This window comes from Ctenopharyngodon idella, chromosome 24 (assembly GCF_019924925.1).
Source record: "Ctenopharyngodon idella isolate HZGC_01 chromosome 24, HZGC01, whole genome shotgun sequence".
Taxonomy (NCBI): Eukaryota; Metazoa; Chordata; class Actinopteri; order Cypriniformes; family Xenocyprididae; genus Ctenopharyngodon; species Ctenopharyngodon idella.
This window is the reverse complement of record NC_067243.1, coordinates 11,950,264-11,976,106: the sequence shown is the minus strand read 5'-3', so window position 1 is coordinate 11,976,106 and position 25,843 is coordinate 11,950,264. Positions and strand designations below refer to the sequence as shown.

General features: G+C 36.9%; 2 protein-coding genes across 16 annotated transcripts in view; both read left to right on the top strand.

Annotated features, from left to right (window-relative positions):
* akap13 (A-kinase anchoring protein 13) overlaps positions 1-7,249 on the top strand; it is a 113,986-nt gene extending 106,737 nt beyond the window's left edge. For all 15 annotated transcript variants that reach the window (XM_051883387.1, XM_051883384.1, XM_051883399.1 and 12 more), the window contains 2 exons: positions 2,103-2,415; positions 4,715-7,249. In XM_051883387.1, coding sequence (XP_051739347.1) covers positions 2,103-2,415; positions 4,715-4,773 — 372 coding nt within the window. In that variant the 3' untranslated portion in view covers positions 4,774-7,249. The remainder of the gene's footprint in view (positions 1-2,102; positions 2,416-4,714) is intronic.
* A 533-nt stretch (positions 7,250-7,782) lies between these two features.
* Positions 7,783-25,843, top strand: part of LOC127507115 (cytosolic carboxypeptidase 4) — a 232,046-nt gene continuing 213,985 nt past the window's right edge. Inside the window, exon 1 of the mRNA XM_051884020.1 lies at positions 7,783-7,968. The gene's annotated coding sequence lies outside the window, so the exon portion shown is untranslated. The remainder of the gene's footprint in view (positions 7,969-25,843) is intronic.

Here is a 25,843-nt window from a genome sequence, read left to right as displayed (position 1 = left end):
ATTCATAATATCTTGGCCACTCTTTTCAATATAATTAAAAATGAGTGAGAACTGGGGCCTCATGAAAGTTGACTATATGACTACAGGGGGGAAAATTGTGAAATATTATTACAATTTCAAATAAATGTTTTCTATTTGAATATGTTTTAAAATGAAATTTATTCCTGTGATGCAAAGCTGAATTTTTAGCATCATTATTCCAGTCTTTAGTCACATGATCCTTCAGAAATCATTCTACTATGCTCATTTGCTGCTCATTTCTCATTATTATCAGTGCTGACAGTATTATTATTATTATCAGTAAAACAGTATTTTTGTGAAAACTGATACTTTTTTCCAGGATTCTTTGAAATACAGAAAATTTAAAAGAACAGCATTTAATTGAAATAGAAAACTTTTGTAACATTACAAATGTCTTTACTGTCACTTTTGATCAATTTAATACATCCTTGCTGAATAAAACTATTATTTCTTTAAAACTGACTGACTTTTGAACGGTAGTGTATATTTCAAGTCTTCTCAAGTCATACAATAGCTTTTTGAGAGAAAAAAAAAGAAATTTAAGTGATTATTCACTTAAAATCCACCCTATATCTTGCTTTAGTGTGTTCGTGAAAGTTCATGAGAGAAGGAGTGATATCTGAATGATTCATATTCATGTTTGAATCATTCCTTTGAGTCAGATGTGTAATGACTTTTACAGCTTCTTGCAGCTTTTTGCAGCTTCATTATATGTAATTATAAGGAAAAGAGTGACCCTTAAAGAGTTAGTTCACACAAAAATGAAAATTCTGTCATTTATTACTCACCCTCATGTCGTTCCACACCCGTAAGACATTCATCTTCGGAACACAAATTAAGATATTTTTGATAAAATCCGATGGCTCAGTGAGGCGTGCATCGGCAGCCGTAACACTCCCTTTTTCAATGCCCATAAAGCTGCTAAAAACATATTTAAAACAGTTCATGTGACTACAGTGGTTCAACTTTAATATTATGAAGCGACGAGAATACTTTTTGTGCGCCAAAAATAACAAAATAGGGACTTTATTCAACAATATCTAGTAATGGGAGATTTCAAAACACTGCTTCATGAAGCTTCGAAGCTTTGCGAATATTTTGTTTCGAATCAGTGGTTCAGAGCACCAAAATCACATGATTTCAGTAAACGAGGCTTTATTACATCATAAGTGTTTTGAAACTTCAGTAGTTCATGTGACTTTGGCAGTTTGATACACGCTCCAAACCGCTGATTCAAAACAAAAGATTCGTAAAGCTTCATGAAGCAGTGTTTTGAAATCACCCATCACTAGATATTGTTGAATAAAGTTGCTATTTTGTTATTTTTGGCACACAAAAAGTATTATCGTCGCTTTATAATATTAGGTTGAACCACTGTAGTCACATGAACTGTTTTAAATGTCTTTAGTAGCATTCTGGGCATTTGAAAGTGTAAATTAACTTGCTGGCAATGGAGGCCTCACCGAGCCATCGGATTTTATCAAAAATATCTTAATTTGTATTCTGAAGATGAACAAAGGTCTTACGGGTGTGGAACGACATGAGGGTGAGTAATTAATGACAGAAATTTCATTTTTGGGTGAACTAACCCTTTAATTTTTCCTTTTGTGTTCTACGGAAGAAAGTCACACTGGTTTGGAATGACTGTTGGTGAGGACAGAATTATTTTTCAACTGATCATTTTCATCAGCGTTTCAGTTTTCTAAATAATCTGAATGGAAATATGTTGAAGATGCATTTGTATGTCATTATTCTGTGATGGTACAGTACACTTGCACTATGTAACATTGATTAGTTGAGAAAATAGATAATCTTTTCCATTCCACCCCAAAATTACACAACTGTTCTGTAATTATGTGGAAACAAAAGTCCTGCACATTTGAATTGTACCATCTTGTCTTTAACATGATCTTAAATATAGTTCCTTTTTCCTAAAACCTCAAAATGATTTGAAACTTAACTTAATAACAGTCGGAGTAACTTTTCTTCCTCTTTAGCTAAAAAGTGGTTGCGTTTCTTCCGTTTGTTTATGTTTAGACAATTTTTCATGTTACCAAAAACCTTTTTTTCTGCATCTGCAGGCATTGAGGAAGAACCGGACTCCCTCCACAACGTCCGAGGACTCCTCAAAGTTCCAGAGCACTGGTTCACTGGACCGTGACCCCTCAGAGGTGGAGCTCTCCTCCTCCCCGTCTGCCAGAGACTTCCTGTCCCGCATGGACTCCAAACGCAAAGGGAAGAACCTCAATCCATTCTCCTCCAATTCAAGCCAGAAAGGCCAGAACAGCGAGGCGCAGAGCCAGATGCCCAGCCGCCTGCTACAGTTGGCCAAGCCCAAGGAGAAGAAGGACAAGAAGAAGAAGAAAGGAAAAGGGCAGCAGAGCCAGACTGCAGGTAGAGTGTCACACCTGCTTTAATAGTCAACATGAAATTCAAACAGACACCTTTTACTTTCTCAATTAATGTCCTAGGTCTCAAAAATTTACTTACAGCTCTCGAAATTAGTCTCGAAATTTACTCGCAGTTCTCAAAATGAGTTTTGAAATGTCCCGTTCACACAGCAACTTACAGTAGCATCTCAAACACTGTCTGTATGAACGTGCAACGGGAGTCAAGCCCGTATTCTCTTACCATTTAACCATAGCGAACAGTGAAAAGTAATAATAAAGATGGCAAAGACTGAAAAGTCTGATCAATTTTGACATAAGAATTCAATCGAGCCGCATGTTCATCCGTCAAATCTTCGAAGTTGGCCAAAAGTTACTAGTATTTTTGATCATTTTCACAAAACTTCAATACTTTATATTTTGTTGTATGAATATCTGAACATGCAATATATCAAAAGAAAGAACAGAGCCGCCTCTTAAAAAAAAAAAGAAAAAAGAAAAAAAAGCAACATTTTGAACAAAAAGCTGAGTTTTTTTTTTTTTTTTTTTTTTTTTTTCAAAAGACTACAACATGCATAAGCAATGCTTTTATCACTTGTTTCTGCTTCTTTTTCCTGTGTTTTGATCCGGAGATTCTGTACTCTTTCAGAAGTTACGTAATAGCGCCCTCTACAGTATAACAGTGGAAGCAAGGAAAGCCGGAAAATTCCGTTAATGGCAGGGAAAGAGTTAGCACAGCAGCTTTTATATGGGTGGAGAGCGGAGCATTTGAGTCATGCGCCCGGTGGAGAACCGTGATTGGATCTAGAATCTTCAGACGACACACAGCTCATAACTGTGTGAATTTTATGAAAAATAAATGTCATGTTCACACTGCCCCAACAGATACCAACAAACACTGATTGAACATGGTCAGTCAGGTGAAAACAAACTCCAACCAGCTCCAACAGACGCCAACAGGGGCAACACCCTGACCAGACAAAACCAAACAAACGTGTTTATCTGTGCGGTGTGAATTGGCCTTAAGTTGCCAAAAGCGAAACTAAACACGAAAACACACAGTAGAGACACATTTGTGCAGCACAGAGCGTCTCTCTAGTTTGCGTTCACACAGCAAGAATCTTCCGAGAATGCGGTTGTGAGTACTGAAAATTTACGGGTGTGAGTTGTGTTATAGAATGTGGTTGTCACTCCCGTAAATAACTGAACTGTGTGAACGTAACCGTATTAAGGACTCGAATACAGGACTGACAACTATATTCTGTTGCTGTGTGAACATGACCACTGTGCACGATTCATCTGTGCATGATATTCTATTCTAATATAAAAAAATCTATAACTTTATCTAGTTCTGAAACCATTTTCTGCTGATTTAACTGTACATGGGTGGTGAGAATTATTAACCAAAATGATTACACAACACTCTGTAATACTTGATTCTAATTGGTCAAATAGATAATTTTGCAGTCCAGTATTTTCATATAATTATGAAACACATAAACCGTATAATTAATCATTTTTCTCAGGCACCCAATGTTTTTCTCAATAGCTGTGCTTTTTGCAAGTCTCTCCTGCCAGTCCATGGGGTCTTCTCACAATTTTGATCAAATAATTTATTTATTTATTTATTGTTTGTGTGAAGATTGTTTGGTTTATTTTATCATTATTTTTTTATTATTTAATTAAATTTTCTTTGTTTCTAGATAGATAGGGTTAGGTAGGGTTAGATAGATTTAATTTTTTGAAGATTATTTAATATTTATTTATTTTTACATTTTTGTTTTATTTATCCTTTTAATTATTTTTTTTATTTACATGTTTTATGTGTGAATATTATTTAATGTAATTGTATATAGATTTTTGTGTGTGTGTGTGTAAAGTTTATTTGTTAGATTTAATTTAATACACATTTTATTGTATGAAGATTAATATAATTTTATATAGATTAAAAAAAATATGATTTATTTAATATTTTAGTGCTCACACAGCATTAAGCAATTTACTACTATTATTTATTTGACACAAAATCATGAATTAAGCAGGATAATATACAATCAGTTAAGTTTCACAATAATGACCGGCTGACTAAACGTTTTCCTTTTATACATCAGCTTTTTCCAATCCATAAAACCCCTGAAAAATAAAATAAACTCCCAGCCTACACTATAATTATACCACTGAATATTGTTTTTCACTTAGAAATATGACACATTACATAAGTTCAGTGTGTTGCGAATGCGATTTCATGTTGTCATTCTGACTACTCTTAAAAGCTCCAAAGTGAACCAGTTTTTGTGTCTTTGCAGATTCTCAGAGCACTGTGGTTCCAGGCGCGACCCCGGACGGAGAGATCTTTTTCTGCTGATTCGGCCCCCTCTTCATCTTCCACTATCCCACAATGCCTCCATGCAGGGCTGCCGGTCTCTGGTTGTGGACTTGTAAACCAGAGTTAGAAGCACATACCTGTGGTCTTGATGGGCGTCAGGCCTGGACAGGAAGTTTAAACTGATCATTTCCTGTGACCTGATTTTCAGCAGCCAGCGTACTGCACAGTGCCTTCCATCCCTCACATACACCCATGAATGCAAGCGAACGATTTTTGGGGAACAGTACTTGTTGGATAAGGCATTTTTTCCACACACGGACTTTCTATGAAAATTAAAAAGAGATTTATAACAGCAAGCTGCATCACGCTGGGGGAACGGCCGTTAAAGTCAGCTTTGAAAGCTCTCTGAAGGACATTTGACTAATGAAGATACTAATCATCAAAGTGAGTGAACTCAAATGCCAGTTTGCAATGCAGTGACTAAGTTTCTACACGTTTCCAACTTTTTTTCTTTCACCCCCATCATGTTACTATGTGCCTCACTAATATATACTTTCAGCAAACAAACCGAAACAGGTCTTTTGAACCAGACTTGGTTTAAATACAGTCATAGGGTTTAACTTTTTTTAAAAGGTCACAAAATGCCTTTAATGAATAAAAGGGATGCATATGAAAACGTTTTAGTGAGCACAACAGAAATGAAAGTGCAAAAGAGCATATTGCCGTAAAGAAATGTTGTTTTTTGTTTTAATTTATTGGTTTTGTTAATCACATTTCCATCCCAAAATGACTGAAAGAGAATGAAAATGTGTTTCACTGAAAAGACGGTTTTGTTGTGACTCTAAAGGCTTCACAGACCCCACAGATTTTTTTTTTTTTCTTCTTATAAACCTCAATGCAATTTTAATCCTTAGCACTTTATAAGCACATGTCAAGTGGGAAAAAATGGCTGGCTTTAAAACGAGACAATCGATCAGCTCCACTTAACTGGCAAACAGCCTCCTTTGTACCTGCAAGGTTTTATTTGATAATCTTTTACTGTACCATATGAATGTTATGTACATTTGTTCAACCAAACTCAAAGCTAGCTTTCACGCTACCAAAAGAGCGGGTGTTTTCAACTGCAGTATTTTTTTTTTTTTTCTTTCTTTTCCTTTTTACTATTATTAAACACAAATTGAACGAGATGAGGGAATCAGCTTTACATTATGTAGGCTAACAAATTAGCCACAAGGTATCACAAATGCAGTTCAACGCTCAATTTCAAGTCAGAAATGTTGGATTTGACAGACCAGTGTGGTAAAAGTATGAATATACATTGTGTTTGTGTATTAAACGCCTGGTTTGTACCCTCTAATCACTAGATTTTAGCCAGTCAAAAAGCCCTCGCCTGCTGGCCAGGCTAACCGTTCTGTTGAACATAAGGAAATATTTTAAGAAAGGGGAAATTATGCAGATAAAAGTGTTAATTTAAGCTTTCTGCTCTGTTTTTAGTTTCTTGCCATTAAACTTCTACCTAACACACCTCTCTAATGCATTAGAGTGATGAATGTCTCATGATTCATTTATCGATCAGTTCCCCGTGACCTCTTGGGACTTAATTCATACGTCCGAGAGATTTTTATGAGCCGTCAGCATATTCCCACAAAGGAAATGTAGCTGCTGACGCCGACATTCTGCATGCTGTTATGTTGTTGTGGTGCTAAACTGAGGATTTAAATGCCTTAACCAACAGAGGGCGCTGTGGCGATGTTCATCCTCTATCATTTCTTTAGTCCCACCTGAAGCGTGACCAACTCTTCAAAGTTCAAAGTCAACAAACGCCTTGTTTTGGCGGATACATTTGAATACTCGAGGCTGATGGTCGTATTTTTTTGACTTGCCTTAAATATTCCCTAAATCCTGCAGTATTTGTCAGTTCCTTTTTATCGCCAAATCCTCCTTCAGGGAAACGTATAATTCAAGATGAATTATTGCTAGCACATTACTAGCTACTGGGAAGTTTTCGCGCTCATTTGATATATTGGCTGCCATGAGAAATGCACTAAAGAAGAATCCAAATTGTCACGTTAATGTAAATCAAACTTGGTCTGCTTCACGCAGTGGACCTTATATAGACGCTATATTTAATTTAAAGTTTTCACAAATTACATTAATTGTTTAGCTGACACAATATATAAAATTATGTAAAAAAAAAAATCTGCTTTTATCCCTCACAGCCTCGTTTTTATTCACGATAAAATTAAACATGGCGTCTACCCTCATTAGCTTCGTGGTTACTAAGAGGTACCATCATTTCTTATCAAATTTTGTTAAAAAAAGGGGCAAAATACCACATATTTTTTTGTAAATATCTAATGTAAAAAAAAATGGTAAAGTATTAATTATGGATTTTCTTTTTGTGCTTTGATTTAAAGCTTTTTATAACTAGCTTTATTTATCAGCATTCTCTGTGTTGGAGACATGAAAATGTACATTTAAAAAAAAACCTTAATAAATGATTATTGTACTTGTATGTGTGCTTGTCTCTATTTTTTATTTTATTTTTTGGCTCTGTTGAAAGTTCTCTATGGGGATGAATATTAATTTATTAGATGTTAATATACATTTATATAATATAATATATTTAACTCATATGTATATATAATATGTGTACACACACACACATATATATATATATATATATATATATATATATATTACAGTCAAACCAAAATTTATTCAGACACCTTGAACATTTCATTTATTAATACAGTTTATTCACTATAGTTTAAAAAAAATGGTAATAAAATATGAAGAATTTTTGGGTATGTCACAGTTTACTTTATTTTGCTATCCTCATTTATATAAATGAACTATAGTGTCCCAACAGGAAAAACATACCAAAAATATCAAAAACGTTTGAATCATTTTTGGTTTGACTATATATATATATATATATATATGTGTGTGTGTGTGTATTTTATAGAAGACATGCTTTACTGGACCACCTGTTACTAGTTTCTCTTCCTCCTGTCTAGCCTATAGACTGTCTTCCCTGCGTCGGATACCAACACGAATGCGTTTGTCCTGCTTTGAGCTCTGCGACTGCCTCCGAAATGTGTGTTTTTTTTCTCTCACGAGGTTGGCTGGATGAGTTTGAAGTGGGACCGTGGCATCTTTCCCCTTTGGACTCCATTGACTTTGCCTTTGTTCCTGTTGCCAAGCTACCCTGTTCTTTTGGCAAGCACAAAGGTAGGAAACAGTGCTTGAAGGTAATGCTAAGCTGAAAAGAACTAGTTCCTTGTCAGATTAAAGACTGGATGTTCATTTTTCTACTTGTTTACAAGGTGATTTTATCCACCCTTGGAGGAATGTTCTCATCTTTATCCATATAACTCAAGTCCAAGTCTTGGTGGCTTATGCTAGTGATACACTTTTTTTGTTGTTGTTGTTTTGGGAGCTACACTTAAAGCAGTAAAGAAGCTCAAATATCTCATTTAAACCTCCTCTCATTGGTCTCTTTTGCTTTTTCCAGTTTGTCTCCTGCACTTTGACCTTTCTTAGTACTTGCCATATACACCAACTCCCAGTAATGTAATGTTTTGTATTTGTGAATGACCCCTCAGTATCTGTCATTGTTGTCCCATTTTGTTGATTGGGTTTTGCTCTTCTATCTCGCTTTCTCTCGCTTTGCAAAGAGAACAAAGGATCCACATGTAACCTAGAGAAACCTGAGCCTTTGTTGTGCACTGACAGTCCGTGTATAAATATCAGTTGTATGTCAGGGAGAACAATAGCTCTGTGCTGCTGGTGTTTTCCGATACGTGAGGCCTTTTAGAAGAACAGCACTCATGAAATTGTTGTTTGGTTTGCTTGGGATAAGGTTGACTATCTGGCTATATTTCTGTTCATGTGTGATATCCAACACAATCTGAAAGCAATTTGTATCTTTTTTAGATTTTGGCAAATTGATGGCTCATTTATATGAATTTATACAATCTCATTTGTACGTTTTCATAAGATCTTCTTTCACCCCAGTGGTGGATAGGTTTAGGGGTGGACCATCATACACACACACACACAAAAAAAAAAAACTATTTTCGTACGATTTACATTGTACAAATTCATACGAAATCACCACCTTGTAAAGTTGTTTTCCTGTGAGATTGGGTTGGTGATATCTCATTTTGTATAGGGAAGGTTCTACTTACAAATGCTAGAATCTCCAGACAGAGTTTCATAAACCCGGTAGAAAAACGATGGGACTTTTCATTAAGTCCACTCAAGACCGCCATTCAATGAGCAAGGAAGTGTTGATGTATGAGAATATATTAGGACATTTCTGTAAATCTACTTAGTGATACTATTAAAGCACTTGAGATGGTGGTTCTTGTTATGTAGAGGTTTAATGGTCTGACTCATCATGGTCTGGTCTTGTGAAGTCTACAGAAACATGTCAACTGTAATTTAATATTATTATCTAATTAGATCAAGGGCAGTTTTGAGAAAGGATGCATGATATATTGGTTATCAACTTTTTTAATTGATCAGTAATTCATTGTAATTTATTGTTTTTTGTCATTGCTTACTTATATTTTTATATTTAGATATTGATATCTTTTCTATCATTTAGTCCTCATTTAATCGTTAAAAATGATTTATTATGAGTTGATTTCAACTCATAAATGCATCAAATTACTACAATGAAAATGCACACTGTTAAATGTTATTTTTATCAAATTTAAAAATGGATTTCCTTTTTTCTTTTTTTTTTACTGTACATTATTATGTGGTGATACCCAAATTCACTTAATTTTAGTTTTTGGTATTTTAATTCTTTTAGACAAATGGTAAGTTTACACAACAACGATGACCTAAAATTGGAAAAGTTTGTTGTCAAAATGATTCCTGTTCACATGGATCTGTGAAAATGATTAAAAACGCTGTATTCTGCTGCCTGGCCAGTAGTTGGCCAGTACTTTGTAAAGAAAAACCACGTGCCTAAAAACTGAACACGTAAAGCCCCGGGTATACTTTGGCCGTCCGCGTTCGCGCATGACGTAATTTTCGTTACAGCGTAACGGCTAACTTAATCACGTGCGGCACCTCTCAGCCTATTGTGTCGCCATTCAAAACTCCTCCCTGTGTACCGCCAATGCATACCGCCAGTTAGCATTAGCCGTTACTCTTTTTTGGCTAAAGGTTGCAGGCTTGCCTTCCAGTGGCTTTGCCCAGTCCGCGTGCAGCTCAAATTTCGAGACCGCGCGGACGGTGCGCATGCAACAGCGCATGTGCAAGCAGGACAGAAGAGTCCACTAGGTGGCAATACGCACAGTACTGAGCACAATGTGCAGTCGTCGAAGAAGAGTGTGTAAAGAGCAATTCAAAAACAAGACGAGTAAACTCATAAGCATGCCTTCTCCATCGTTTTTTATTCCTGTTCTCTTGGTGTATCTGCTGAACTATGTTGCAATGGTGGATGCACTATTTTTCTTCTCCGATCCTGCCCAGCGAATGTCCGGTTGATGACACGATGTCTGGTGTAAGTATAGGAAAAATTGTACTGCGCATGTGTCGAACTCGGTCATCCGCGCGCATCCGTGGTTTAGTATACTTTGAAAGATGCGCGAGACGCGTCCGGGCGCGGAAAGTGAAGTATACCCGGGGCTTAATACATATGCGCATGAAGTCACCATTTTTACATTTTTGTAGTTTACACGGACACAATAACGGTATCATTTTCAAAAACTTGCACTTTAAAAACCGTTTTCAGGCCACAAAACGGCATTGTTGTGTAAATGAACACCCAAAACACAAAAAGTTTTCAGTTGAAAACAATTTAAACGGCCCCAAAATATTAGGCTATTTATTTTTGCTTCTCGATACTGACCATAATTTTAATAATAATATTTATTTTATTCATAATTTTATGTAATTGTTTTTTATAATTAAACTTACTTATTAAATGAATATAAATGTTTTGATCATGTTTTATGTTTTTATTAATGTAGCTACTTTATCTTCTAAGCTCCAGTCACTGTGTTTGATCAACCCAAGACTGTCCGTTTTTGAGATGGATGGCTGTCCGATCGCTTTGTTTTACAATGAGTGTCGTAGCTGGACAGGCCTCGTAAAACCACCGTCCCGTGCTGTCTCGTAAATCAACGCGGTCCTTCGCTCTAGGTTCCGTTTATCTTTCTCATGCTGCTTCGCGTGCCCGTCTATCTCTCCATCTGTAGTTGTGATATTGTGGCGCTCCATCACTGTCTGCGGCGCTGCAGTGAGGGAGGATGTGTCTCATTCGTCTGTCGCCCCTCCCCCGGCCAGCGGTCCAGATGAGACTGCGGTGTTTGGGCTTCATCATTCGGTTTCCTGCCGCCCCTTGGCTCTCATCAGCTGTAATCATATTTCACCTGCTACCTTAAATCAGGAAGCCTCTGCTGTGCCTCGCTGTCGGGTTTTGTTGCAGTTCTTCACCGTATTCGCAGTCATTTTTCTTAGAGGACGACAGACAAGAACAAAGAAATCCATCATTCTTTTACACATTTATCTTGCTTTTTCTAATAAGGTCAATTAAATGTAATGGGACGTTAGATAGGCCTAATGTTTAACTGTTGTAGGCTATGTAAGCCAACTGCATGTCTGTGGTGTTTGGGTGACAGCAAATTGTGACAGCAAACATTTACTAAAAATACATTAAACTAATTGTGCATTATCTATTGAAGGGTGATGGTAGATTGTAGGGCACTTCTATGAATCAGAAACGCAGACACTGTAATCAGACCATGGTCAAAATCTCAAATCTCAAAAATTTCAGTGCATTCATCAGCATAGTTTTTCAAAGTCAAACTGTTGAACTTGTCACAGCATATTAAAAAGGTGAGATGCTGAAAATCGGTAAAAATATGCAAAATCAGCAATTCACATAGGCTTTTTAAATAAAGTTTAATGGAATACACACTACTTTAAAATCACCATGAAATCAAATTTAGCTATTCTTGTTTTGTTTTTATAGAATATTGCAGTTTTTTTTATTTATATTTTATTTGTGCACATGATTTTTTTTTTTAAATCCATGTGCCCTTGTAATTTTTAATCAAAATAACTTCCCCTCTCTCTTGCAGCGACATCTCTTCTCTGATGACGTGTTCACTGACGCGAAGGCGGGGCAACCTGTCACTCACATGAGATTGACCAATAGCAAACCACAACCAACGAACCAATCAAATCCCCATGGACAAAATCAAGTCCCGCCCTATTTATTTATTTATTTATTTTGTTTGAGAAGCCATTTCACTCAGATATACATCACGATAGGGAAGAAAACTTCCATTTCATGCCGACTTTAAAGGGGACCTATTATGCCCCTTTTCACAAGATGTAATACAATTCTCTGGTGTCCCCAGAATGTGTCTGTGAAGTTTCAGCTCAAAATACCCCACAGATCATTTATTATAGCTTGTCAAATTCGCCCCTATTTGGGTGTGAGCAAAACCATGGAGTTTTTGTGTGTGTCCCTTTAAATGCAAATGAGCTGCTGCTCTCTGCCCGCTTTCCAAAAAAGGGTGGAGCTTTAACAGCTCGCGCTTCGGTTGCTCAACAACAACAACTGATACTCTGTCACTTTTAGAATGCAACTGGATGTTTCTGAATGGTTAGTGGATAAATTTGTGTAGTTGCTGTGGAGTTGACTCAACTCATCAACTAGCATGTGCCGTCATGTTAATCTTTTGTGCAAATCCAGCGTTGAATTGACCCTTGTTTGTGAAGCAGTCCGGCGTAAAATGAAGGCATGGTAACAACGCTCTACTACAACAACTCTTCCTCTTCTCTAAAGCAGCCCAACATGGCATTGTCCCCTTTGTTGCGTGTTCTTGGGGACAGGGTTTATGTAAATTTTGGGGTTTGTGATGTCACTAACCTGGGAAGAAGCTCTCTGTAGTCCCTACCAGCCATTTGTTGTAGTCCTTAAAAAGCGATTTCTGTAAAAGAAAACATCTCCCTTTGCATTGAACTTTGAGCGTCGTAACTTTGCAGATGTTGTTTATGCTCTAACAGCAACATTACACACTAACTAAAGTTTAAAAAAGTGAAATCATAATCAAGGACACCTTTAAACCATTTAAATCACACATTTACCCTGTAAATGCTTTGCACAGCTTTGGAAAATCCCTTGATGACTTATTCTGTTGTGCTTCATATAACAAGATGTATTATTCTTTTTTCTATTTAAAGCTGACTGTGAATATCGCAACACCGTCATGTGAAGGGTCAGAGTGATTTGACCCATCTAGACTGGCCCAGCACAGAGCCAGAAACTAGCAGGAATAAAGAGGTGAACTAATGAGAGACGAGAAATCTCTCTCTTCTCTAACAGGAAAGGAAGGCACTATACAACAATTTTCTCCGAGCCCGGGCCACAATAAGACCCAACAGTAAGACATGCAGTGGATGGGGTAGTATTGTTCACCAACCCCCTCTCTCTATTATGGCTGTCAGTCGATCTCTTTTAATGTGCCTGTTTTTAGGGAGATTAGAGCTGGGTGATGGGGGGTGTTTGGCCGGCCGTCCTGGGTTCTTTGAGAAGCTTCTGTGTGGTGATTGTGCGCTGGGCTATTCCATTAGTGTCAGGATGACTGGGTCCTCGCTGGAACAGCCACACAGTGCTCGGCTTCTCTAGTCAGCAAGCAGGAAATTTCAATTGGACCGTCGGCCCCGTCACAAAGGATCAAACGGCAAGTCTGCTCTGCCGTTAATGCTGGGGAAGAATGCAGTGACCCAGTCTGTGCTCAGTCTTGAGGCGAGAGTGGAGGACTTTATCTGCATACCTCCAGTTTATGATGGTATGCAGGGGTATAAAAGCCTTGAACGATTGTAATTCTAATTAGTTTGTGTATATTTCAGTTATAATGCCCATTTTGCTTGTATATTAAAAATCTCTCTTTGCTATAATGCTGTAGAGGGCAGTGTTTCAGAGTGATTCAAACCAGTAACTCATCTTTGTGAACTATTCAATAAAATAACTGACTCGGAGTCATTAATTTCTATTTCCCTATAATAATTTGGCTATTATGAGTCATTTGTTCATAAATCGGACTAGACTGTTATTTTTTAGTTAAAATTAGTTGAATCAACTAAAATAAAAATAAAAAATGCTTTGTACTAATAATTCATTTTGAGAATCAGTCAGGCTGCATTAGTTGCGCTGTATGTTTTTGATTCACTAAAGAGCTGGCTCATATGAGTCATTTATTCGTGAATCAGACTACACCTAATGCCATGTAGCTATAGTTTTGTATCACTAAAAAGAACCAGCTCAAGAGTCATCAAGAGTCGGAATATGAATATATGTTCTCGTCCTTGATTAGCCTACAATTCGATGGCAAATATAATCGACTAGGTAGGCTACTGTTTACATCTTTATTTTTATGTAGACCTCCAAAGTAGGCTACAGTACATGTTTTACAGCTCATCATGACTGCTAGTTGTTCATTTTGTTTACAAGAAATCAAATTATGCTGCCCAGTGAATTTTTATAGTCATTTCAATTTTTGGGATGGACAACCGCATTTACTTACAGGTGTGAGTCTCGGAATGTCCCGTTCACAACCAGAGTCTTACCAGTAACCATAGCGACAATGACCAAAGTAATATCAAAGATGGCGACGTCCCTAAAACTGAAAAGTCTTATCACTTTTTGACACGACAAGAGTCCAATTGAGCCACGAGTTCATCCGTCAAATCTTCATTAAACGACATAAGCTTCGATTTAAACGCGCCAGCCGGACACATTTAACGTTAACCGTTGCACTCGCGTCTCACGTCCTTTGCAGCGTCTCGCGCATAGTCATAGAACACAAAACTGGCGGGAGCCGCTCCGGTGGAGAACAGTGAGTGAATCTAACCTTCAGATGACATACAGCTCATGTCTCCGTCGCTGTAAGTTACCAAAAGTGAAACCACACACATGAAACCCCTTAGCATAGCGGCTCTCTCGCACTGTATGACGTCACGTGACAGACAACTAGTTGTCCAGTGCGGTTCCGTTCACACAGCGCGGGTTTTCTGAGAATGCGGTTGTGAGTCCTGAAAATTTACGGGTTTGAGTTCGGTTTTAGAATGCGGCTGTCATTCCTGTAAGTAACTATACTGTGTGTGAACGTAACCGCATTATAGACTCAAATACAGGACTGATTCTGCTGCTGTGTGAACGTGGTCTCTATTTTACGACAATGATGTGTCCTACAACCCTACATGGTCAAGACGTTGTGAAAAAATTGTGACCAGTTGCTTTACTAGCTCAATAAGCTAACGTCAAGAGTGGAGAAAAACATTTAAATACTTGAGAACTATCAAATGTGATAGTGGTTTGACATTAAATGTTTTTATCTGGGACAAAATGCAAAGCTGAATTTGTCTTGTCCAGTTTGTGAAGCACCTGTAGTCAAACAAGCTTTTTAAAATGAAGAATATGAAATGTTTACCTATAGCTATGATTTAAGTGCTTCCTGTTTGGCAAGGCTCCCTGGGTACAAGGCTGTTGATATTCAATAGCTGATGTCTGTGAGCCGGGAATCTTCTCGCTGACAGCTGCTTGGCAAATACCACTCCATAGTGAGAAATGTGAAGGAAGAGTGGCTAGAAAAGGTGGTGAGAAAAAGAGGTAGTTGTTGAAACTAGGATCAGTAAACTAAGTCACTTGAGGTTTACTATTGGACATTCCTTAAAATAAAAATTATGTAATTTATTCAACCCGTGTCATTCCAAACCCGTGTGACTTGCTTTTTCCTTGAAACACAAAAGGGGAATTTTTGCAAAATATCTATGCCACTCTTTTTAATATAATGAAGGCTAAAGCCTTCAAGCATTAAAAAAGCACAATAAACGGTTCATATATATGACTCAAATGCTGTATTTCAAATCTTCTGAAGATATACATTATCTTTGTCTGAGGAACAGACCAAATGTAAGATGTTATATTTACTGATAATCTTCCTCTAGTGAGTTGTCAATTGCTGCAACTGGATCATTGAGTCAGTAAGTTGAATTTGAATCAAAGTCTGATTTGTGAACAAATCATTCAGACTGATATGAACTGATTTATCCAAACAAGGGGGCGTTTACACAACACCTTTTTCAACTAAAATTTTTTTATGCGTTTTGGCCGTTCATTTACACAACAGTGTTTAGGAACTTTTGAAAACGGGTTTCAAAGTGCAAGTTTTTGAAAACGATACTGTTATTGTCTCCATATAAACAACAAAAACGCAAATTTGTGAAAACAGTGACATCGCCATCTACTGGCCTGGCAGCAAAATACAGCGTTTTTAGTCATTTTCACGGATCTCTGTGTGAACGGGAATTGTTTTGACAGTGGTGTCGTCTGTACACGAAAAATGCAAAGGAAAAACATTTCCATTTTTAGTACCTCATTGTCAACAAAACAATAAAAAAAAGCATTTGTTCATCAATCAGGCTGTGTCCAAAATCGCATACTCTCTAAGTAGGTTCAGTACTTATTTTGAATATTGGCTTCACTAAACAGCATTCATTAGAGCTTTTAGTCCATAGTGTACGTATTTGGAGAAATATTGATATGTACACACTTACCATGTTTACTTTACACACTTCTTTAGACCAAATCATCATGTCCAATCATTATCCTCTGAATTATGCGATCTGATGAGTTGAAAATAGCAAGACTTTGAATATGAAGAGTGTAAAGTCTGAAGATTTGATGACTGGTTCTGCAATGAAGAGAATGTTGTAATGAGGATCCATTAAAGAAGACAAATACCTATGGATACGGACTTGACAAAGACCTCTTTTAGGAGACCCTCAAAGCTAGTAGAAGAATAATGGTGTGACTGTGAGGGGACCCTCTGCACTTTACCATTGCCATTATCTGTCTTCCCCTTCCCTTCCTGCAGTATATGCCTCTACAAGTCCTTTCAAATGCTAATTTATTTAGTGGACAGGAATGAGAGGGGGTAATGTCCAAGCTCAAACTCTTGTTGTAGATCTTTCTCCAACCGTTAATCCTTCAGAGGCCCTTTTTGGGACCGAGACAGCGACACCAGAAGGCCAGCAAGCTCTTTCCTAGGCTTTACAGGACATGATATGCATAGAAATGTAACCTTCAGAGACACGGGAGAAAGGAAAGGTGAGAAAGGTATAGATGATGACTCAAAGCACAAGCTCACGCCTCAGCTTAGCTCTGCCTGGCTGCCCCCGTAGACCCTGAAGAGTACAGCTTGTCTTGTGACAGGTGCTATTCCCCACGGGAGCCGGGCCAAGACGGGCTGCACGGTCTGTAATGCGGTGTGGAAAGTGCTCGTTAATGGTAAAGGATTTCTTAAACTCAAGCATGAATTCTTCAGAAGATTATTCATGCACCATAAGCGGTGTTAAATGTTAATTATGTTGAACTTTAAAGGATATCGAGTGTTTTGACACGAGGCCAGAGGGTTCACGTCCACAGCATACTGCGGCTTTGGAGATTCCAGCAGCTCGGAGGCAGCAGCTTAGCTCCGGGACCGCCGCTGTTTTGTACAGTGCTGTCTGAAAATAGCACTTCATGTTTTTAATACCTTCCACTTGACTGGACCTCTTCTGCCTGGCTCTAGCTAAAGAAAGGCTTTTAGAACATTTTAAGTGCATCTGAATCCATGCATTTATTGACTCTCTGCAAAAAGCATGTTCTGTTTTGACTTTGTTTATGGAGTTTCAGATGTGCTCCCAAAGACTTGCTGACTGTAGTTTGTTTATATGCGGGTGGTGAGTCCAGTTGTTGCTTATATTCCTTTATTATTGGATGATGTTGCCTCAGGGCAAAGTTTGGTGGAGGGGGGATTATGGTGTGGGGTTGTTTTTCAGGGGTTTGGCTTGGGCCCTTAGTTCCAGTGAAAGGAACTCTTAATGCTTCAGCATAATAAGTAGAGGTGCACCGATACTAAATTTCTCTGCCGATACCGATAGTCGATTATTCAGAATGATATCGGCCGATACCGATACCGATACCGATAGTTTGGTTTTTCTTAAGGAAAAAAAATCTCTCCCAAATAATGTTGCAAACTATACAGGGAACCCTCTCATTTGGTACACTACAATATTAGAGGTTACAATTAACAACAGAAGTTTTATATTCAGCTGCTGTTTATTTTCAGATATAATTACACTCAAATAAAAACTGAAATGTTTGTATAAAACTTAGTATCACATAAGATAGTTTTCATAAGCACTTGTTGTCTTCATGGCGAATTTACACAAACATAATTAACAGTAAATAAGCTCCTCTCTAGTGTTTTTTATATATATAGATAACTAAGGAACTGTGAACACTGGAAAACATTCCTGAGGTAAATTTGACATGATGCAACATATTGTTCACAAGCTGTTTTATTGACGTCTTTCCGCGGTTGAAGCACAAATAAAGTAATTACATGAGACGTGATACATTCTGGTAAGTTGTACTAGGCTATATCTTTCAACATAACTTTGATGTTCATTCATGTTTTTCAAGATGTAACTTGTATTAAAGAGGAAGAAAAGACTTGCGCTCCGCCTGAACTGAGGCATTACAGCGATCTGACACGTCACATTTAAGAGCGTCAAAACGCCATTTATTGTTTGATTTTCATGATAAAATGGACAGAATTTGAAAACTGAAACTTTTATTCTTATCAGAAGTAACAAAGCCTTTTGCGATTATTGGACGGGAGGCGCTACAAATAATATTTGTATTTATAATAAATAATATAATATAATAAAAACGCAGACCTGGCAACCCTGGCTTGAAATACGGGTGATTCATAGGGTCAAAAAGAGCCTGCTTTAGCGTCACTATTTTTAAACTGTTAATGCATTAAAATTCAACACAAAAGCTGGTTTGCCAACCGCCAAGAAGAAGAAGAAAAAATTCAACACAAGAGTGATTTTCTTCACACACAGTATGTATGAGTTTCAGTCTGAACACGTTTTTTCGCACCCTTTTGATTGACAGGATATAATCGGCCCTGATCATCGGCCATTTTTAAACAATCGGCTGATGGCCGATAGTGATAAAAATAGCTTTTATCGTCCGATACCGATTGTTGGCCGATACATCGGGGCATCTCTAATAATAAGACATTTTGGACAATTTCATGCTCCCAACTTTTTGTGGGAACAGTTTGGGGATGGCCCCTTCCTGTTCCAACATGACTGCACACCAGTGCACAAAGCAAGGTCCATAAAGACATGGATGAGCGAGTTTGGTGTGGAGGAACTTGACTGGCCTGCACAGAGTCCTGACCTCAACCCGACAGAACACCTTTGGGATGAATTAGAGCGGAGACTGCGAGCCAGGCCTTCTCGCCAACATGTCTGCCTGACCTCACAAATGCACTTCTAGAAGAATGGTCAAAAATTCCCATAAACACACTCCTAAACCTTGTGGAAAGCCTTCCCAGAAGAACTGAGGCTGTTATAGCTGCAAAGGGTGGGCCAACTCCATATTATATATATACTTTAGCAGTGAGGTGCATTTTTTCCCCAAAAAATTCCATGTAGTTTTGAATTTCCATATTTTTCATATTTTAACATGGTTCTGTTTTAAATATATTTTTTTATTATTTTATTTATTTATTTACTATTTGTTGTAATGTTTGATTTTAGTATTGAGGTCTACTTTATGCATGACAATTCCATTAATTTTTTCTTAACTTTGTGATATATTGCGTGTGCTATAAAAGCAATCCACTGTATGCATTATGTGGTTTTCAATTCTGCTAATGGAGGACCCCCAGCACTGCACATTTTGAATGTTTGGCTTGGAGAACCACAGAGATAATGAGATTAAAACCCAGATAATGTCCATCTGAGACCACTGAAATGTTTTCCGGGAGAGACCTTACCTTGCTGTTACACAATCTCTCTGTCTCCTGATCACAATCTTGCGCAGCATGTTACTCTGATTGTGAATGAGACGCCTAACAAATTGCTGCCATTGGCTGTTTTGTTAATTAGGTCCAAATTGAAAAAATTGGAGGTGATCACATTTAAAAATCAAGCATGCCAGCTGCATCTGGCTTGTCGACTTCATCAAAGTGAGATAAGAGACGCCCACTTTCCCTACAATGAAACGGAGAGATTTATCGTGCCAGAGAGGCTTGTGGCTTCAGGGATCTGGGTAATTAAGCTAGTTAATAGTGTGTGACTAATTAGGATGATAGTTCATTCTTGCGAGCTCTTTTCACAAAGCAAACAATGGCACAGTGTCTCCGACGAGGTTCGTCTTTTCATGTCAGCTCTGCTTTTGTCTTTGCACTGGATTTGTTGGCGTTTCCTCACTGGCTTCTAGTACAGAACATCCTTGCTCTTGCAAAAGCATTCAGCCCATGATGTGGTCCACTGGGTTTTGAGAGCCCGTTGGCAGGGCAGACACTACTATTCAAATTTTCAATGTGGTTTATGTATTACACTTTGTTCTGAATGCTTTACACTTATTTGTCATGTCCCTGCCAACTGATTGACAAATTTGAATGTACCTTCATACAAGCACGGCTGCAGTCTTGCCTCCCTCGTTCCCCATTATCCGGTGAAGAGAGGAGGTGACGGGGAGGTAATTGAAGCAGGAAAAGTTATTCTGCTAACTGCTGAAGTGTGACGGAGGACTTTCAGAGTCTGCCACAAGAGGCCATTATGTCACGTCATGTTTCTGTGCTGCTGGCTATCATGCTGACGGCTTCAAAAAATGAAAGAAAAGGAAAAGAAAAAAGACTTCAATCTCACCGACCTTCATATATAAGGAGTTAGCTCAGTGGGAAGCCTTGGACTTTTGGGAGTTAATTAGCCTTCTGCAACTGATCACAGGCTTTGTGTGACAAGATCTTTCTTTCTTTCTTTCTTTCTTTCTAATGAGTTACTTATTTTATTTATATTTATCCACTTTATTTACTGTTTACTTTCTAATTATTTACTTATTTTATTTATATTTATCCACTTAATTTATTTACTGTTTACTTTAGAATTATTTACTTATTTTATTTATATTTATCAGCTTAATTTATTTACTTATTTTATTTATAATTATGTGTTTTATTTACTGTTTACTTTCTAATTATTTACTTATTTTATTTATATTTATCTGTTTTATTTACTGTTTACTTTCGAATTATTTACTTATTTGATTTATATTTATCTGCTTTATTTACTGTTTACTTTCTAATTATTTACTTATTTTATTTATATTTATCCATTGAGTTTATTTACTTATTTTATATATATTTATCCACTTAATTTATTTACTGTTTACTTTCTAATTATTTACTTATTTTATTTATATTTATCCATTGAGTTTATTTACTTATTTTATATATATTTATCCACTTAATTTATTTACTGTTTACTTTCTAATTATTTACTTATTTTATTTATATTCATCAGATTAATTTATTTACTTATTTTATTTATATTTACTGTTTACTTTCTAGTTATTTACCCCTTATATTTATCCATTGAGTTTGTTTACTTATTTTATTTATATTTATCCACTTAATTTTTACTGTTTATTTATTTTCTTTATGCATTTAATGTTTACTGTTTATTTGCTTCTTCTTATTTTAATTTATGATACTTAAATGAAGAAAAAATATAAATAAATTATTCATTTATTCACTTTACATTTTTTTGCTATTTTATTCTTATTGATAATTATTTATTTCTTTATTTACGTATTTATATTATTATTTTAATTTAATTTACTTAAATTAAGAAAAATATAAATTATTCATTTATTTACTTATTTATATTATTTGCTATTTTATAATATATTCTTATTGATTATTATTATTATTATTATTTTATTTAGTCAGTCAATCAATCAGTCATTGTATATGCTTGAAACTACATTAATATGCTTTTGAATGCTTAGTGCAAGTCCTTATGGGTAACTCTCCCAGTCTCAGTAACAACAGTTTTTTTTAAACTAGTCAGTTTATTTTATGTAAACATAACTGCATTTTTGGAATTAATTCTTTTGAGTATGTTTCCAAATTAATTTAAAGTGTTGAGTTATGTTTAATTGTTGTTAATATTGCATATGTAATATTTAGGCTATCACTTTAGTTTTATAATTAATGGACTATATTGCTGACACATGCTCAGTGCTGCTTTTTTATTATTATTTTTTTTTATTCCAATTATAAAGGAAAGGGACCACTAGAAATATCTGCCATTATTGTACCTTGATTATGCTATTTTAGAATGTTTTATTCATTGTAGACATGCGCTAGTCATTATTTCTGTAGCTAATGATCAGCCAGGGATCAGATATCGTCTGAAAATCCAGGCATCAAGGAAAAGGGAAACTGAGATGTCTGTTCAGTGAGATCCAGCACTGGAATGTCCTTTACTGTAGTTGAGTCATGCAGAAGCAAATCACAGACAAAAGAACAAGTGTGATGCATCCTATTATTAGCCGCGTGCCACGGGCGTCTGCTAGTGCTTAATGATCGTAGCAGATGCTTATCACCAGGAATGTTTCTGCGAGTGCAGGGATCAGTCACATAAAACAGACTCTCCTCTCGTTTGCCAATACGCGACCGATCTGTTTATGCCTGCAGCCTTTGAAAACCAATAAACGGGTCAATGGTGGATGAGATGGCCTTCCAGCCATTCACATGATACACCTCATTAGCCATGTTACATCATGTAGAAGCAGTCAGCCGGGTTGGTAACATGAGGGTTGACCAGTATATACAGTAGTGCAACAACAACTTAACATATGTAGACATAAACAAAATATTTGAATTTGGTTGTCTTCCAAACTACTGTTGGTTTTGGTATTGCTGTGTTTACTAGTGTCATGTTTATGCCTTGTTCTGTTTAGTTTCTTTATCTTGTTCTGTTTAACTATGTTCAGACTGCCAGCAAAATGGGTTTTTGAAAGCCTGAACAGCAAAAAAAAAAAAAAAAACACACACACACACACAGAAAAAACACATGAAATCGGATTTAAACAACTTTCGGAGGTGGTTTGAAATGCGATTCCAATCAGATTTTTACAGATGCATCTCAGTCTGGATGCTCTGGCTGCTCAAATTGGATTTCAGATTGTCTTTTGCATCACTCTTAACGTGACACACGACGACAACTATACCAGTTCTCCACCACGATCGACACAGAGCAAGAATATTTCCTGCATCCATTTTGAAAGCCTTTTTTTTTTTTAAGACTGGGGTAATAATGACAAAGTCCCTTTAAGACAAGTCATTTCATTCGGCGGCCATCTTTGAAACGCCTCTCGGGCATTCAAGTGCTGCTCCTATCTCTTTGAATGGGGAAACATCAAATTCTCCAAGGCTGTTTGCCAAGCTTTCGATTTTATATTTGAAATCACCAATGAAATCTGACAACAACTGTTTCATACATTTTGTTTCTAAACATTTGAATCATGACAAAAAACGGTATTTTTCAGGCTGGATCAAGCTAATGCGCCTGCGCAGTCCTAAACTCGCGTCTCGTGTCTCATTTCGGAGGGGCGCGTCTGACCGGAGCTTCTAACGGCCGCTGCAGTGACGCGATGACTTTACCAATCGCCGATTGGCTCTTATTTAGAAGGTAGGACTTCTTCCGCCATATTGCACTTTGCACTTTCTCCCATTCAAAACAATACGAGTGACGCGTCTTGTGTTATTCTATAGACCTTATTTACCAGAGAAACAAGCGCGCCGCCATCTTTAGAATATTGTCTTTGAACTTCCGTTTTTGCGGTAGCTCTGTATATTTCTATGGCATCGCTGTTGAAGAATGATTTGCTGGTGAAGTGGAATTACCTGTTGTAGAGTTAATGAAAGTTATCATGAGCATTGTTATGTTTAAAGCAGATGTTTTAACAAATGTCAGTAGACCGGGAAGATTTTACAATGAGCAGTTCTTTTATAAATACATAAGATCGCTGTGGAAATACAAGCCGGAAGTCAAAAGACGACGAGCGCAGCGCTGAAAAGGGGCGGAGCTACATAAGGTCTATAGTCTTTGATAATGATGAAAATTCAGCTTTACCATCACAGGACTTAAAATTTAAAATGTATTAAAATACTTATTTAAAATTGTAATATTAATGTTTTTGTTGTATTTCATCAAATAAATGCATCCTTGGTGAGCATAATACACACAAATCTTAATTACCACAAACCTTTGAACATTTTTATTATGATTTATTATTATTATTCCTCTGCTTTTATTTATTTATAAAAGGTTTATCAGTATTTTAGTATTATATTTTACTTGTATTTCATATTTGTTTGGTTTGTATTGTCATTTGACTTCATAATAATAATAATAATAAAATACTCAAAAGATGCTGACTGAATAGATCCAGTCTTAGCCATTCACTGATCAGGAAAATAAAATTAGGAGATGTGCACATACACCCAGACATCAAAAACAGTACAGGCAAGTCTCTTTACTAAATAAGACAGCTGAATAAAATGGTGCAACTATAAAGCAAAGACCTCTTTGAAGCAATTCATGTACCGTGGCAGTCAATTTCAGACCTCTCTGAGCGTCTTTGTCTGTCTTGAAAAAAGTTTACCTCAAAATGAAAATTGTCATGCATTTACTCACCCTCATGTCTTTCCAAACCTGTTTGACTTTCCTTTTTCTGCTTTTGAAATAGTCATACTGGTTTGGAATGACATAAGGGTCAGTAAATGATGGCAATTTTCATTTTGAATGAACTGTTCCCTTAATACTGTATTTTTTTTTTTTTCTGTGAAATAAGCTCAGAAGCTGCACCACAACATGTGTTTTCTTTCTATGTGCTAAGACACAAAAAGGCAGGAGCTGTTTGGGAAATTTAATTCATTTGTATTCTTTTATTTATTTGTTTGTTTATTTATTATTTATTTATTCTTTTATTCTAATTAATGTGTCTAGAGTCTGTTACCAGGTCTGATTTTGCTCTTGGTATCACCTTATTGTCATTAAGTGACAGCAAGGTGACTCGTCACCAGCAGACTGGACGCTGTGAGGTCAGCCTGAACCCCAGCCGTCTGCTACATGAAGCTGCATAACACAAGCTGTTTCAGGGTCGGTTTCACCTCCTGCATTAAAATGATGCAAATCAGTCTGGGCAGGGTGAAGAACCTGATCCTGGATCAGTACCCCTGCAATGAGATTAATCTGCGATACGGATCCAGGCTCTCGAGGGAGGCCGTCCTGATAGCTGCATCAAGTTGGCTCAGGGCTCTGCAGATGAGTCATAATGCAGCAAACATCAGCATGGATCTCTGATTCTGTGACTTGACTCAGTCGAGGCAAAAATCACTCAAATCTCCTTAGGTCCATTTAAATTACATTAGGGATTGCTGACTCGGTGGGATTTGTTTTCAGATCTGTCCCACTGCTTCGGTCGGGTAGCCTTAATTTACAAATTAGACCATGATTGGTAATGGCCTACAGATTTTGATCTCACTCAACGGGGCTTCCCAGGTGACCACCGTTTCAGTGGCTCCGGAGGTTCAAAGTTGTAGTTACAAATTCATACATTACTAGTCAAAAGTTTGGAATAATGTTTGAAAAAATCATGAGGCCTGCATTTATTTGATCAAAATTAGAGGTAACCTATTATGCCCCTTTTTACAAGATGTAATATAAGTCTCAGGTGTTCCCAGAATGTATCTGTGAAGTTTCAGCTCAAAATACTCCATGAATTTTTTTTTTATTATACCATGTTTTAACTGCCTGTTTTTGGGTGGGATAAAATTTTTTGCTGATTTGGTGTGTGTACCTTTAAATGCAAATGAGCTTGTGCTCCCCGCCCCCAAGCTCCCGATTCCAATACACTGAGGCGTAAACAATACAGGAGAAGCTCACACAGCAAATATAACTCTCAAAATGGATCATTACAAACCGTTCGTGATGCAGCATATCAGATCATGTAGGTATGGCATGTATTTTGAGGATGTTTGCTAACATTTGTTGTCCTTTTCAGGTTTTCTGGGTTGGTAGATGTACCGGGGACCCAATTATAGCACTTAAACACGGAAAAAGTCAGATTTTCATGATATGTCCCCTTTAAAATAACTGTTTTCTATTTTAGTATTTTAAAATGTTTTAAGGGCCTATGATGGTTGAATTTTTC